Source organism: Phycodurus eques, chromosome 5 (genome assembly GCF_024500275.1).
Source record: "Phycodurus eques isolate BA_2022a chromosome 5, UOR_Pequ_1.1, whole genome shotgun sequence".
Lineage (NCBI taxonomy): Eukaryota > Metazoa > Chordata > Actinopteri > Syngnathiformes > Syngnathidae > Phycodurus > Phycodurus eques.
This window is the reverse complement of record NC_084529.1, coordinates 17,879,337-17,896,341: the sequence shown is the minus strand read 5'-3', so window position 1 is coordinate 17,896,341 and position 17,005 is coordinate 17,879,337. Positions and strand designations below refer to the sequence as shown.

Genomic DNA, 17,005 nt, shown 5'->3' with positions numbered 1-17,005 from the left:
AAAAGACGACCACCTCTAGTAGATCAAGTAGTTTATTATGAAGATTATAAACAATTCCGAAAAAGTAAAAACAGTCACAGAAAGACTCTAAAGTGCATAGTCAAAATGTTGTCCTGCAATAAATACCCATACCCAATCCAGTTTCCACCGTATTCAAAAGTAGTGCAAGGCCACTTAACAGCATCAGCAATTTATAAACGCCATAAATCTCCTCTGTAAACTTCATCATATTCAGAAACTTAATCATCAGGAATCTGCAGCAACAGTTAAAAAAAAAATAAAAAATCACAGACAGTAGACAGCAAAGCTACAGTGGGACCAATAAGCCACCCTGAGGTCTCACAGTTGGAAAAAAGATAATACTACATTTTCAGACCTCAGTGCAGCACGCATTAAAGGATTCATTCATTCATCCATATTATCCTGCTCAGGGGGGGAGCCTTTCCCAGCTGACTTTGGTTCAGGGTTAACAAAAAAAAAAAAAAAGAAAAAAAAGTGAGGTACATTTATGACACTTTGTACTAATCCTTCATTAACTTCTATTGTTTTGACATTTTTACCATTAAACCTGGTTGCAGTCTTTTTTAAATTTGCCATTTAAGTAAAACCTCTGTATATTCACGCTTCACCCTTAATAAATTCAGCTATTTGTGTTTTTTTTGTGTGCTTTTTCCATAATGCCTTCAGATCCCACAAGTTGGTGCCAAAGCCTAGCCAAATAGGAATTGGTGTCAAGCCCCTGGCAGGGCCCGGCCTCTGTTACTGTACAGTGAATATAAAAAGTCTACACACCCATGTTCAAATGCAAGTTTTTTTGTTTTTGTTGTTTTTTTTAATATAAAAAAATAATACAGACCTGGACCTGGGGGCTTATACAAGGTGGAAAGAATTATGATCAGTTCAAATAAGCAGTTAGTGTTAGTATAAAACCTTCAGGTTTCTGCTAGAACGCAAAAGACAAATGTCAATGAAAAGCCTCCAAGAAGAGTTAAACTATATTTGATGCTAATCAGAGGCACTTTAAATGGTGGCAGGTGTGGACAATTGTGGAAAAAGTTTTGAAATTATTTGTCTTGGACTAATTTTTCAGTATCACATAAACCTGGCAATTGCACAGGGGTGTGTAGACCTTTTATACCCACTATATGTGCCCTACGATCGACCAGTCCATGGTGTACACCGCCTTTCGCTTAAAATCAGCTATGATAGGCTTCAGCTCACCCGTAACCATGACGAGGATACACACTAGAACAAATGCATGGATTTCCACTGTGCTAAAACACATCGGGGTCTCCTACTATAACCAGTCGCACTGAAATAATGCAGAAACCGAGGGCCAGGAGGAGGCCGGTCGCCCCCGACTGAGGTCGGGCTGGTTTTTTGCGAGGCAGGGTGGCCGGCCACTCTCCCAAAGGCAGATGGCGTCGGCGAACTCCACGATGACCTTGTCCATCCATGTGAGGGGCTGAGGGAACAGCACGGCCCCCTCGAAGAAGCCCAGGTGGCCGCCGTGTTGAGTGAGGGCAAAGATCACGTTGGGCATCTTCTCTGGAGGCACGTAAAAGGAAATCATCATTAAAACACAAGAAACAAATTTTCAGTCCCTAACATAAGCTAATACTGCACAACCCTATAATATTACAGATCAAATTAACCGGTTTAAACGTTTAAGAATTTAAAATATTCTAAGAGAAAATTAGGATAAAACTTTGTTGTTCTTTTAATAATTTCTTTTTCAAAATGAAAGATCATTATAATAAAACTCAATATCATAAAACAAAAAATTAGGACAGTCATTAGTTTGGTTGCTTTTTCTTTGAATTATACAACCCCAATTCCAACGATGTTGGGGCGTTGTGTTAAGCAAATAAAAACAGAATACAATATTTTGCAAATCATTTTCAACCTATATTTAATTGAATACACTACAAAGACAATATATTTAATGTTCAAACTGATAATCTTTATTGTTTATAGCAAATAATCATTAACTTGGAATTTTATGGCTGCGACACGTTCCAAAAAAGCTGGGACAGGGTCATGTTTACCACTGTGTTACATCACTTTTTCTTTTAACAACATTCAATAAACGTTTGGGAACCGAGGACACTAATTGTTGAAGTTTTGTCGGTGGAATTCTTTCCCATTCTTGCCTGATGTACAGCTTCAGCTGTTCAACAGTCTGGTCTCTCCGTTGTCATATTTTACGCTTCGTAATGCGCCACACATTTTCAATGGGAGACAGGTCTGGACTGCAGGCAGGCCAGTCTAGTACCCGCACTCTTTTACTACGAAGCAACGCTGTTGTAACACGTGCAGAATGAGGTTTGGCATTGTCTTGCTGAAATAAGAAGGGGCGTCCATGAAAAAGACATTGCTTGGATGGCAGCATATGTTTCTCCAAAACCTGTATGTACCATTCAGCGTTAATGGTGCCTTCACAGATGTGTAGGTTACCCATACCATTGGCACTAACACAGGTCCATACCATCACAGATGCTGGCTTTTGAACTTTGCGCCCATAACAGTCCGGATGGTTCTTTTCCTCTTTGGCCCGGAGGACACGATGTCACAATTTCCAAAAACAATTTGAAATGTGGACTCGTCGGACAACAGAACACTTTTCCACTTTGCATCAGTCTATCTTAGATGAGCTCGGGCCCACAGAAGCCGGCGGTGTTTCTGGGTGTTGTTGATAAATGGCTTTTGCTTTGCATAGTAGAGTTTCCAGTTGCACTTACGGATTTGGCGACAAACTGTATCTACTGACATTGGTTTTCTGAAGTGTTCCTGAGCCCATGTGGTGATATCCTTTACACATTGATGTCGGTTTTTGATGCAGTGCCGCCTGAGGGATCGAAGGTCACGGGCATTCAATGTTGGTTTTTGGCCTTGCTGCACACATGCAGTGATATCTCCAGATTCTCTGAACCTTTTGATGATATTATGGACCGTAGATGATGAAATCCCTAAATTCCTTGCAATTGTACGTTGAGGAACATTGTCCTTAAACTGTTCGGCTATTTTCTCACGCACTTGTTCACAAAGAGGTGAACCCCATCTTTGCTTTTGAATGACTGAGCAATTCAGGGAAGCTCCTTTTCTACCCAATCATGGCACCCACCTGTTCCCAAGTAGCCTGTTCACCTGTGGGATGTTCCAAACAGGTGTTTGATGAACATTCCTCAACTTTCTCTTTCTCAGTCCAACCCTAACCCGTCTTTTAATTATGTTTTAAAATAAGAAAATTGACTAATCATGCAGCCAGTTCCTCCTATTGTGTGTCCGTTTTAAGGTTTAAATAAAGAACTTAAAAAAATAAAATTCTCTACTTTTATGACTTTAATTGAATATTTCTTTCTAAAAGCTTAACAGGCAACGGGTCCATCCGGTTAGATTACAGCTCACTTTGAACCGTTTTAATGATTAAAAATCAAAGAAAATCTTTTTTTTTTTTTTTTTAAAGTTATTTTTATACAATGTGTACTTTAAATTATTTTCAAATAATTTAACAAGCCATATTTGTGCCCATCCCAGTTGTAGAGGTTGAAATTTCTGTCAAAGTAAACATGTTAAGTGTTGCTTAGTGTAAAACTGAAAAACAAGAGTCCACTGCACATGTTATTAGGTTGGTTGCATGTGAGCAAACCGACGTCACGGCCGTCCATATACGTACGCCAAGCGTAGACCGGCACACGCTTGGTTTTAGGTTTCATGACACACGAGAAGACAAATATAGACTTGTCCAAATGACAAAAACACCAGGCATGTTTTCAAAGAACAAGGGGACACCCTCATTAACATGAACCATCCTCCCAGTCACACTCATTCTGACTGTGAGCCCCCAGTGTTTACGTCCACACGCAGTGCGCCAATGTGGAAACCCAAGGGTCAAGACCGGCTTTTGTTTTGGAACTTGATCTTCAAGCTTCATCTTTAATGCAAACAATGTCTCCTGCTTCAGTCTGTGGCTGACTGTAGAGGAATGTTGCACCTTGCAGAAGCTGTCCTTTCAGATATGTTATGAGCACTATTGCAATACGCACCTTTGTACAAAACCAACCCTAACCCATATACCCTGATACACCCTAAATGCCAACCCTACCCATAAACCATAATATGCCTAACTCAGCCCACCCTAACCCTACACAGCTCAAACCTGAAGCCAAACCTCAAACGGATCCTTTGCTAACACAAATCCCTAAAAGCTAAATCCTAACCCTAACCGAACCTGAACCTAACCCAAATCCTGAACCACTACCCCGAGGTTGTAACCCCTAAACCTAGCCCAACCTAACCCTGGACCTGCCACAACCCTGACACATCCATACGGCTATCCCTGAACCATAGAACTGTAACTTACCCCTAACCCTACCTCGGCTACTAACTCTAACATTGTCTGGACCTGTCCAAACCATAACCACTAACCATAGTTTCAAACCCTTAACCCTAACTCACCCATACAAAATCATCTTAACCCAAACCCCAATCTTGACTCCAAACTCAGGGGGACCTAGCCTCCATCATTTGCTGGAAATCTAACCAATATCCTGTTTTTGTGCTCAGGTCAGTGCAATAAAATTACTTTGCCACCATCAGGTGGAATCTTGGTGGTGTTGTTATATTGAGCTCATTGTTTGTTTGCCCTTGTCATATTAGTTTGAGCAAGCGTGTTGTATGCTAGCTACTATTGATGAGCCTCATGAAGATTGTTTGTTGTGTTGAATAATTAAACTAGTGAATACAGTGTCTCTATGTAACATGGGTTCATGACTGTGTACATGCTAGATGTATGGTGTTGGTGCTTTATGACCCCCTCCGTTTTAAGTGCTTTGCCGCCATATTGCGGAATCAATATATAATTGCAAACCCCTGGTGGGACATCAATTTGCTGAGTTTTCACTTTCCCTCACCAATAGCATGGGTTCACTCTACAGTGGACGGGCCTGACCACGAATAGCAAAAATCTGTGTATAATTGACGGCCATTACAATTGCATTGAAAATATTTTTTCATTTAAAAAATTTGTTTTAAACCCCAGAAAATCTTGAATAAGCAGGGACATACAACACAAACAATCCTTTTCAGGATTGGTTCCCGCAGAAAAAAAAAAAATTAAAATAAATAAAAATCACAGAATAAGTAAATCCTTGGGTGCCACACAGCGAGTATGCAGTTACTTCATTTTGACCTAACAGCGGATCACATGACTAACAGATGTAACAAGAGGCCAGCTGCCACGCTTGAGTTGTGTTGTAGCTGTATCTAAAATCCAACACAAACCTGAGAGTGTACGCGGGATGGCGAGCAGGGAGCGATGCACAAGTGGGTCGTCGGAAGAGTTCATCAGCAGGAGCGGCACGGTGACCTGAATGATGTTTCGGTGGTGTGAGCGAATGTTCTCGGTTGTAAAAACCACAATGACAGCGACGCTGCTCACCTTGTGCATGTAGCGCACGCAGCTCTCCTGCTTGTAGTACTCCTCCAGAGAACTGTACCCGTGGAACTTTCTGCAATGAATAAAACATGTCAAGAACACTTATTTATAAATACCAACAATACACGTCAGAAATAGTAGCAAATCACCGCAAATGAACATGCTTCAACATAGACATGCGGCACAATCGATGCATCAGAGCTGTTTCACTTTAATCCAGCCCACCGAGCATTCATGAGCAAGAGTGCTGTCATATTATATTATTCACTAAATATAATATCGTGTTAATTAATATCTATTGATTCATTTTTGTATTTTCCATTGATGTATCGTACTTATTAATTTGTTAATTTATTTTGAACAATTTTACATTTACAGTTAAGATTTGATTTACTAATTGGTTCATAATTCTTTTTGTATTAACTGAACATAAAAAATGTGCTAAGAACAATTTTTCAACTGTAATTTTTTTATTTTCTCAAAGTTAATAAATAAAAATTTTAAATATTAAAATGAGCATTATTTAATTAATATAACAAACATTTTACAAAGGCATTTAACATTTTCTTATTAAATAATTGGTTTGTAAATGAAAAGTAGATTAAATAAAAGAATTTGCATGAATTATCTTATTAATAAATAAATTTAACATTTGTTTAATTTCATAAATTGGTTAATACATTATTAATACATTACAAAGGAGCATTATTTTATTTTCCTAATAATTACATTTTTATCATCTTTTTATTTTAGGAAATAATGGTTCATAAATTAAAATATTTAAAAACTTTGCATGAATTATTTTATTAAACTTTAATTTAGCCTTTCCCCTAAATTAGTTATTCAAATTATTCATTTAAATAACGGTGGTATTCTAAATAATAAACAAAAATACGAGTAAAAAAACATTTATATATACATTAAAAATATTTTAATCATTTAATTTATTAAAATTAATTTCCAAAGGCAATTAAAAAATTAGAAACCAATTTTTATATATTTTACATACACATTTTAAACTTTTTTTTTTTTTTTTTTTTTAAAACCTCATCTACGAATGATCTGGCCTCTCTGTCCATTTTAAAAATCTAATTTGGCCCTTTAGCACAAAGGTTTGCTCATCCCTCACATACAGAAGAGCGTTTGTAAAATAAAAACCATAAAGCCTAGGCCACCACAATACAACCACTGAACCTAATACAATTATACAGATCAACTACAGAATATAAACTCTACGTTACAATGTACAATATTTGCTGTGATTTGTCGAGCACGCGGCATCACCTCATGATGCTGTCATCAATCTGCATGAGCGACGTGGCGGCGCACAGTCGGCTCAGGTCAGCGTCACTGATGTTGCTCGAGGCCACGCCGAGGAAGCTGTTCCTGTGCCACAGCATCGTACAAAAAAGAAAGATGTTAAATGGCCACTCGAGACCGAACAGGTCCATCCATCCATCAATCCATCCATCCATCAATTTCCTGAGCCGCTTATCCTCACAAGGGTCGCGGGAGTGCTGGAGCCAATCACAGCAATCTTACAGGGAACACCCTGAACTGGTTGCCAGCCAATCGCAGGGCACATATAAACAAACAACCATTCGCACTCACATTCAAACCTATGGGCAATTTAGAGCCTTCAATAAACCTACCATGCATGTTTTTGGGATGTGGGAAGAAACAAGAGTACCCGGAGAAAACCCACGCCGGCACGGGGAGAACATGCAAACTCCACACAGGCGGGGCCGGGATTTGAACACCGGTCCTCAGAACTGTGAGGCAGACGCGCTAACCAGTCGGTCACCGTGCTTCCACGGAAATAGGTCATGACCACAAAATCGCAGACGTGCTAGACAATCACACCTGTGCGACAAGATGAGCTTCTTCATGTTTTCAGCCAGGACAAAGTTGTAAAGTCGTCGACATTGATCCCACTGAAGGAACGTTTCCTGTGCTCTAAACACAGATACACAAATGTAAACTTGAACGCACCACAAAGATCTTCAACATCTGACAAATTTAAAACTTTATTTACTTTATTTATTAATACAAATTTGCAGCTTCTAAGGTTCAAAGTTCCTTTTGCAAAATTATGACAATTACAAGTATTTTAATGAAAGATGCTCATTAAGAATGTTACAGCAATTGTATACATTTTTAAATAAATATACATTATGTAGAATTGTTTAAGGTGCAAAAAGACAAAACAAGGAGACTTGTAAATTATATTTAATTTAATTTAAAAAATTATAAATCAAGTCGATTCATTTAAGATGAATTAATAAATGAATTATCATTTTGAAAAGATACCAATTGAGAATGTTTAGTTATTATTTATAAATACATTTCAATTTAGTTTACCCATAGTATTATTTTCCCACAAAATGTATTTGAATAATACATTTATATATTTTTTCAATAGCTAAAATTATAGATTTTATAATTATTAAAATGTGTTACATTTTTTTAGAAATTTGAATTATAACCTTGACATTTAAAGTACTGAAATATATAAAAAAAAAAAATATATATATATATATATATATATATATATATATATATATATATATATATATATATATAATGATTTACTAATATTTTATATTATATATATATTTTTTTGTAAAGTTTATGCATTATGTTATAGAAAAAAATAATATTCAGTAATTATTTTCATTTAAAAACTAACGATTGAGTAATATTTTCATAATAAACTCATAAATTATTTATTTTAAATGATAAAAAAATATATTATATATTTTAAAAAATTGTTAATATTAAACTTGCCTTCATTTGCGCTCAAACAGAAGTCAAACCTCCTGTCATGAATATTCAGCTGTGCAGCACGTCGTCCGTCCGGCCACATGTTCTTTTTTTTTTTTTTTTTTTAACCAACCTGAGGGCGCTGTAACCCTGGCAGACGCTGACGCAGCACAGCACTCGCTCCTGATTGGATGGGTTCTCGCCCAGGAATTTACATACGATGTTGCCCCCCAGACTGAAGCCCACCACCACCAGCAGCGTGCGGGGGAGTACTTGCTTCACGTAGCTCACCATGGCCGCAAACTCCCATGTGCAACCTATGCGTGGAAATCACAGGTGGCAAAAGTACTCACACACTACACTTCCAGATACTCGTGGGGGAAAAAAATTAGAAAAAAATTAGAAACAGAAAAATGTAGAAACACTGACATTCCCCTCTCTATTTTTACATCATGTCGTCATCCACGGGTGTTGAGCCTATTTTGAAAAAGTAAGAACCAGAAAGTACAGATATGTTTGGGAGTAAAAGTAAAACGTCGTCAGACAAATGAATACTCAAGTACAGATACCTGAAAAATCTACAAGTACAGTAACAAAGTGTTTGTACTTGATGTTACATTACTTCCCACCATTGGTGGAAACACAAATACAGTGGTGCCTTGATTTACTAATTTAATTTGTTCTGTGACCACCCTCATAACTACAATACAATATATACATAGATGCGTATACAAACAGTCACGCATGCTCAGGATGCCACGGTAATGTTACAAGGTTTCTGTAGAGGATAAAGAATATATGCCTGTGAGTAATATTATATTGTCTGTCTACATGTGTTGCATCATTGGTGTTCAAATAAACTTTGCTTAAAAGATTATAACACATCGATGCTAGTTTCGTTAGCCCGTCTACAGCGTTTTGCATTGTATGTTAGCATTAGGCCAGCGGACTTTTGTAAGACAAGTTATGAGTTTGGTTGAATACACATGTAATTCTCTTTCAAATTTCTGCTTGCAACTTATGCTCGCCAATATCATGACGTTTCATTCCTTCATTCCACGTGCACAAAAAAAGGCCTCCCCCATCTGCAGTTGAGTAAATGCTGAGGCTTTGATTTATTTATTTATTTGTTTGTTTTTCTTACCGTAGGTGAACATGCGCGGTGACGTCAGCTCCATGTCGGGCAAGGCTCCCAAGTGGTTGAGGACGGCGCAGCGGTAGCCCTGCCGCTGGGAGTGATCCACGAAGGTGCGGATGTAGTTCTTCTCACTATGGTTACCAATGCCGGGGCAGATGACCATGGTGATGTCATCTGACAAACATACACAACAGAGAGACTTGCCGGTTAAAAAAATAAATAAATAAATAAATAAAAAATGTTGACACTCCAAACACTCCAACGCATACACTACTTTGAACATTTTTTTGAATGTCTTTTCATAGTTGAAAATATTTCATATGCTGTAAGGAAATGTATATGGAAAGGTACAAATCAATAATATTTCAGCTATTTTTTTTACTTTAGATGTAATTTAATCTACAAACATTTTATTTATGTAAATTATTTACACATTATTAATCAGTTAATTTTATTAAAAAGATGGTTTTCTTCAATTAGCAGCTTATGATAGAGTTACATGTTTTTATATACAATAATTTACAGTATTTAGTCACTGAAAAAAAAAAAAAAAAGCACAATTTAAAACGTTTTACAATTTAAAATGACAAACAACAGTGTTTTAGTAAGTTATTTGAATTATGAGACTAGTTACCCCGGCAATCAAGTACTTTCCATAAGATAAAAACAATGTGACCGACTGGTTAGAGCACCTGCCTCACAGTTCTGAGGTCCAGGGTTCAATCCCCGACCCCACCTGTGTGGAGTTTGCATGTTCTCCCTGTGCCTGCGTGAGTTTTCTCCGGGCACTCCGGTTTCCTCCCACATCCCAAAAACATGCATGGTAGGTTAATTGAATACTCTAAATTGCCTGTAGGTGTGAATGTGAGTGCGTATGGTCGTTTGTTTATATGTGCCCTGCGATTGGCTGGCAACCAGTTCAGGGTGTACCCCGCCTCCTGCCCAATGATAGCTGGGATTGGCTCCAGCACTCCCGCGACCATTGTGAGGATAAGCGGCTCAGAAAATGGATGGATGGGAAAACATAATGTTACAGAAATTTTCTTGTTTTTAACAAATAATCATTAATCATTATCATTAATAATCCAAAAAAGCTGGGACACGGTCATGTTTACCACTGTGTTACATCACTTTTTCTTTTAACAACATTCAATAAACGTTTGGGAACTGAGGACACAATTTTTTTAAGCTTTGTCGGTGGAATTCTTTCCCATTATTGCTTGATGTACAGCTTCAGCTTTTCAACAGTCCGGGGTCTCCGTTGTCGTATTTTACGCTTCATAATGCGCCACACATTTTCAATGGGAGACAGGTCTGGACTGCAGGCAGGCCAGTCTAGTACCCGCACTCTTTTACTACGAAGCAACGCTGTTGTAACACGTGCAGAATGTGGTTTGGCATTGTCTTGCTGAAATAAGCAGGGGTGTCCATGAAAAAGGCATTGCTTGGATGGCAGCGTATGTTTCTCCAAAACCTGTATGTACCTTTCAGCATTAATGGTGCCTTCACAGACTTGTAAGTTATCCATGCCATTGGCACTAACACAACCCCATACCATCACAGATGCCGGCTTTTGAAGTTTGCGTCCATAACAGTTCGGCTAGTTCTTTTCCTCTTTGGCCCGGAGGACACGACGTCCACAATTTCCCAAAACGATTTGAAATTTGGACACGTCGGACCACAGAACACTTTTCCACTTTGCATCAGTCCATCTTAGATGAGCTCGGACCCAGAGAAGCCGGCGGCGTTTCTGGGTGTTGTTGATAAATAGCTTTTGCTTTGCATAGTAGAGTTTCAAGTTGCACTTACGGATGTAGCGCCGAACTGTATTTACTGACATTGGTTTTTCTGAAGTATTCCTGAGCCCTTGTGGTGATATCCTTTACACATTGATCTTGGTTTTTGATGCAGTGCCGCCTGAGGGATCGAAGGTCACGGGCATTCGATGTTGGTTTTAGGCCTTGCTGCTTACATGCAGTGATTTCTCCAGATTCTCTGAACCTTTTGATATTATGGACCGTAGATGATGAAATCCCTAAATTCCTTGCAATTGTATGTTGAGGAACATTGTCCTTAAACTGTTCGACTATTTCCTCACGCACTTGTTCACAAAGAGGTGAACCTCGCCCCATCTTTGCTTGTGAATGACTGAGCAATTCAGGGAAGCTCCTTGTATACCCAATCATGACACCCGCCTGTTCCCAATTAGCCTGTTCACCTGTGGGATGTTCCAAACAGGTGTTTGATGAGCATTCCTCAACTTTCTCAATATTTTTTGTTACCTCTCCCAGCTTTTTTGGAAGGTGTTGCAGCCATAAAATTCCAAGTTAATTATTATTTGCTTAAAAACAACAAAATGTATCAGTTTGAGCATTAAATATCTTGTCTTTGTAGTGTATTCAATTAAATATAGGTTGAACATGATTTGCAAATCATTGTATTCTGTTTTTATGTTTAACACAACATCCCAACTTCATTGGAATTGTATATATTTTGTAATTATTTGTAGAAAATGTTAATGGAACTGTTTTACAACGGAAAATGTCCTAAAATGTCATTTTAAGTGTTTTTGCCAATTTTTTACTTTTTTTCTATTAAACCTTATATTCACAGGCAATATTTCCAACAATAAAATGTAATATGCTTAAAATTATTTTTATAATAGTTTTTTTTATATTTAATGAAGCATTTTATTTATTTATAGTATGATTATTCTAATTACTTAAACAACATTTAAAACTACCTCAAATAAAGGATTTAAAAAAAAAAAAAAAAAAAAAAAAAAATCTAACATCCTTTCAACACAAATCTGACCTCCTGTGCAGTGGTCGACCAGCGCCTCAAAGAGGTCAAAGCTGGCCGTGGCCCCATCGTGCATGGGGAGAAGCTTGCGGATCCCGCGGGGCGTCGGGGTGCACACGCGGCCCACCTTGCCGTACAGCGCCGTCTGGATGTGACCGCTCTTCCCCCACAGCAGGGGGGGAATGTATCTGCGGAGGAGCGGCACCGGCGTCAGATTACGCAACACATCTGAAAGGGCCGATATGATGCTGACTCAGCAGTTTTTGGCCTCTCAGATCCAAGGGAGTGGCCCACAAATAGAAATTGACTCAAGAACAAGCCGTTACTGTTTATTGCGGATGTGGGGTTGTTGTTTTACCTTAGCAGTTGGTTCTGTCTTAGCAGAAAAAATACGTAACCAATCTCTAGTAAACTTTGTGACAGGGGAGGTGCATGGCGTAAGGAATTTTTGGTGCAGATTCAGTTTACCACAGTTGGTTGGTTGGGCTGGATCACGCAAAAACCACTTAAGTGATTTCCGTAAAACATTTTGGAGGGGCTGTGGGAGAGATTATAGGCTTGGGAACAAGCTATTACCATTTTAGTACAGATGCAGAATTTTAACTTTATTTCAGCAACACTGCTGCGGATCAATCATTTTTTTAATGTTTGTTTCTCAGCAGGATGTTGTAAAACCTACTTTAATTGATTGCAACAAAAGTCTATTGAATTTAATTTTGGTGCAGATCCGGTTAAACAGGCTGTTGACTTCATTTTATCACTGTTGCTGCAAATGCAGGATTTTTTTCCCCACAGGGATGATGGAAAAATTGATTTCTATGAAATTTTGTTGAGGGGTTTATGGGAAAAGGAAGTTAATTTTGGTGGCGATCCATAAAAAAGTTTAAAAATGTTAACTTAATGTGTCAATGCACATTGTTGCAGATCCATAATTTATTAACATAATAGAAAAACTACTTTACTGATTTCTATCAAAATTTGTTGAGGGTGAGGCACATTGCGCTTTGGCTAAGAATTTATACTTTGGTGCAGAGCTGGATAAATGTGCCTATCCAGAATTTTGACCACATTTTAGCACCGTTCCAGAGGATACATGATTTTCCGTTTGTTTCTGAGCCCTGGTACACACAAGGATTTTTATTTTTATTTTACTTTAAGAGATTGTTTATGTTGGAGCCTCCACACATGAAGGTAAAAATAAAAATCTTGATCATACTGTGTGTAGTGCAGTGGCTGTAAACCTCTATTACACCTTCTTGTTTTGTGTTTATATATAAGTTTTGCTCTCACCAGTGTGTATTGTGTGTCAATAGACCTTTTCACCATATGACGTCAAACTGACTTCTTGGTGGCAAAAGCTCAAGCATTCTCACAGCACACAAACCCTTCAATGTCATTTGACCTGTGTATTAGACAACCCTAAAATGTTTTCCACTCACTCTTTGGTCAACAAGGGGCAGCATTTAAGCAGGTAGCGGGTGAGTGGCGTATCCTGGTGGCTGACCTCCGGGGGCGACGGGGGACTCTTGAGGTTGAGACAGCGCACGATGACGTAGAGGACGGTGGCCACCGCCGCCATCTTCACGCCGTCGAACATGGCCGGCAGCTCCGAGCCGAGGGCGGGGATACCTCCGCTGCCGCCGTCCGCGAGCGAGGCCATCATAGACGCTGGGGACGAAATGCTTGCTTAGACCACTGCCTCCGAAGGTGGAAAATGTACTGGTTGACTTCATCACCCCATTATGTGTCAGTGCCATTTATACAGAATTGGGTTATAAAGTTCACACCCCTGCTCCTAGTTATAGAGTGTTCTCTATTCATAGTCCAGTACTCTGGAATGCCTTACCTGCAGAAATTAGAACACCCACCTCTAGAAATTTTTAAATCTCGGTTTAAGACTTCTACACTCTCTGATTTGGTTAAACCACACCTCATACACAACTAGTCTCTTGCCCTGCCTCAACCCCTGACATCAGGATTTTGGCCTGTTTTACTGCCGTTTCTCCTCTTCCCCGTAACCCACTCCCTCCCCTGCTTGGGGCTAGGTGGAGATGAGCGAAGTGAGGCTGTTGCTGCGCAGGATTCTGTATCGACCTACCAGGACATGTCCTGAGGAGAACCGTTTATCCTGAAGCATCTATCTGCGGCACTTCATTTCATTTAATGGACTTCTTTCAAATAAAAGTTAAAGATATCCAATTGTTAAAGGTTTGAGGACGGTGACAGTAAAGTCTGAGCCAGGCAGGACTTGACTTCATCGTTCTACCTTTTCAGCAATCCCTTTCCTCTGATACTATCTCTCAAGACGGAAAATTGCCAGCTTTTACAGGCAGTGTGAAAGGGGCCAAACAGGGTGGGGGAAGTGAGTGTCGAGTGTTAAAATTTCATGCCCCTGTCCTGGCCGTGCGGAACACCTAATATTGTTCCGGCTCTAGGTTCTATGTCAATGCACTTTATAAAGAACAGAAGACATTTTCTTCCTTATTATTTTCTGTACCATACATGTCAATACCTCATATATTCAAGTTAGGCTCTCGTTTGATGTTGTCACTGGTGAAATGTCTTGCTTGGGTGGGGGGAAAAAAAAAACAGGATCAGGGCAATTCCACTGAATTGGCTCCATTTGTCCCCGTAGGAAATAAAATGTATAAATGCACATGAAATTAACTGTAAAATGCATTTTTTTTTGCAAAGTGTCCTGCACATTGATTGAATTGTATATTTAATAAATACAATTAAAGTTGAATTTATACTACCTTGAACACTAGAAAACTAGTTGTTGCTTGTTCCCGCTTCCTAGAATTATACTTTAACATGGAATATAATAATGTAATATTTTTTTTACATTATTGTGTTGCTCTATCCCAACTACACTTTTAATTTTTTTTATGATGATTTTTCTTTTCAAAATACATTGTGTTGAATCACTGTAATGTGCTTTGTGTCAATATGCTATTAGTGGCTTGTGGCTATATTTCATGTATTTGCTATTAAGAGGGAAAATTGTTTAATAAAACTGAGGAGCTTCAGTACATAAAACAATGACAAAAATAAAGTTGTCTGAAATTGGCCAATACACATTTTGAGTAGTTCAACGTGTGTATTATCAGATTTAGAGTTGAAAAAAGGCAGAAATCTAAGCTACGACAAGCGAATGGCATCGAGTCGGCGGAATGGCCCTTAAACATTGTACTGCTTATACACGTAAAATCTCTTGGAACCAGCACTCGCGCAGCTCGCCAAGGGATTTTTTTCCCCTGTATTAAATCAGCCGCCGCCCACATGACTTTTGAGTTTATCCTGTTAAAATGTCCAGACTGTGCACAACAGGAGCCTCGTGCGACTCGTGGCACAAATGTCACAAATACACTGGAGGCTCCAAAGTCAAATGTAGTACGATTTCGAGTTTTCGCCGAGAAACAGTGCCTCATAAAACATTTAAACATCATACATTTTTTTCAACGGGAAAGGTTTGACTACATGCTCCAATAAGCAACACCAACATTAGTTCAATTACGATTTTGCTGGGGGTTTATATCTTTTTACATTCCCATGGCAGTTAATAAATGTCCAAATGTTAATTTAAGGTTTCAGGACGTCAAACGTTTAACGTTTGTTGGTCGCAAGTGCGTGCACGTCATGGAGAGAAGGCGGAAGAGTGAGGGGGGCGGAAAAAGTCCAACTTGATATCCAGCGTTTGGACCGGGACCTCTGGCTGCAGTGGCAGCTTTAGAGTGCATCGTTGTCGGCTGTGAGTGTGCGTATGTCATGGAAAGAAAGGTGGAAGGGGATAGATTTTTGCAGCTCAAACATGTAGTTATGTCCAGACATAATGCCAGACAAAGTAGCATCCATTTTTTACTTTTGGTATTTGATTGATATTTGATAAGGCGTGGCTTTCACCGCATTCAGCAGACACGCCCACTGCAGCTGAGAGCAGAGGAAACTACTTGATTCTCAATTTTGAAACTCCATTTTATATACTTGGCGATTTTTTTTTCTTTAAATCATTAAAACTTCTCTGTGGTGCGTTGCGTTGAATTTACAAGACATTTATTTTAACTTTACAGGGATTTAGGACAGTGACAGTTTGACCCAGGCATGGATTCTTTCAGGAGAAAACAACTTTCAACTTAACCAAAGTGGCTTTGTAGGCTTCACATTAGTGTCTCAATGCCTGTTGTGAATTGATTGTTGTAGTCCGTTGCAAAACTCATGATCAGTGACATCATGGAGCGTTAGCATGAGGAAACGAAACCACAAATGAAGAGTTTTGTTGTTTCCGGTGATGTTCACTCACCTTGGGGGAGTTTATTTTACTAGTCGCAAAATAATAATAACAGTGCACTACATGTACAGATCTTAAATTAGCGTAAAAATGTGGCATAATACCTGTTGCTGGTGCCCCAGCTGGCTTCCTGGCTGTTCAGCGGGCAGTTCAATTACACCAGAAGTGCTCTGGTCTCGGGTTCTTCTTCTTCTTCTTCTTCGTCCTCTCCCCCCCGCCCCCGCCCCGTCACTCGGCTCAACGTCACAACTTCAACACAACACTTTAACTTTAGCGAAGTGGTCGCATTTTAAATGACGTTTCCGTTGCCTGGAGTGGGTTTTGTGACCGTGTGTCCCGATTCAGCTCGGTTCCACCCTCAACTCGTTGGCTGAGTGACCAGCTCCGGATGCGTTCAAGCCCACGCAAAAAAAAAAAAAATGCTGGGAGCTGAGGGTTTACCCCGCCCACGCTTCCAGCTAAACGGCAAAATATGTCAAAGGATTGACGCTTACTTGTCGCCACATCAGTGGAATTATTCCGTTCATATAACCCTATAACCCTTCATATCATCTATACAAAAAGGTTCAATCACTTT

At 39.1% G+C, this 17,005-nt stretch overlaps 1 protein-coding gene across 1 annotated transcript; it reads right to left on the bottom strand.

Moving 5' to 3' along the window:
- Nucleotides 1-14: 14 nt before the first annotated feature.
- LOC133403195 (monoacylglycerol lipase ABHD2-like) lies at nt 15-16,803 on the bottom strand. The gene is made up of 10 exons (XM_061677861.1): nt 16,533-16,803; nt 13,580-13,808; nt 12,153-12,328; nt 9,345-9,512; nt 8,334-8,517; nt 7,301-7,393; nt 6,722-6,823; nt 5,441-5,510; nt 5,284-5,368; nt 15-1,548 (listed from the first exon to the last, which is right to left on the bottom strand). Exons 2-10 carry the CDS (start codon nt 13,801-13,803, stop codon nt 1,298-1,300), a joined length of 1,353 nt encoding a protein of 450 aa, XP_061533845.1. The 5' UTR covers nt 13,804-13,808; nt 16,533-16,803; the 3' UTR covers nt 15-1,297.
- Between the last annotated feature and the right edge of the window lie 202 nt (nt 16,804-17,005).

What these genes read in the sequence shown, in the direction of transcription:
- LOC133403195 (XM_061677861.1), bottom strand. Translation starts at nt 13,803, where the DNA reads ATGATGGCCTCGCTCGCGGACGGCGGCAGCGGAGGTATCCCCGCCCTC. An exon ending in TGCCCCTTGTTGACCAAAGA is followed by an intron (nt 12,329 to 13,579) that starts GTGAGTGGAAAA and finishes GCTCCTCCGCAG; the next exon opens with ATACATTCCCCCCCTGCTGT. An exon ending in CAGGGTTACAGCGCCCTCAG is followed by an intron (nt 7,394 to 8,333) that starts GTTGGTTAAAAA and finishes ATCTGTGTTTAG; the next exon opens with AGCACAGGAAACGTTCCTTC.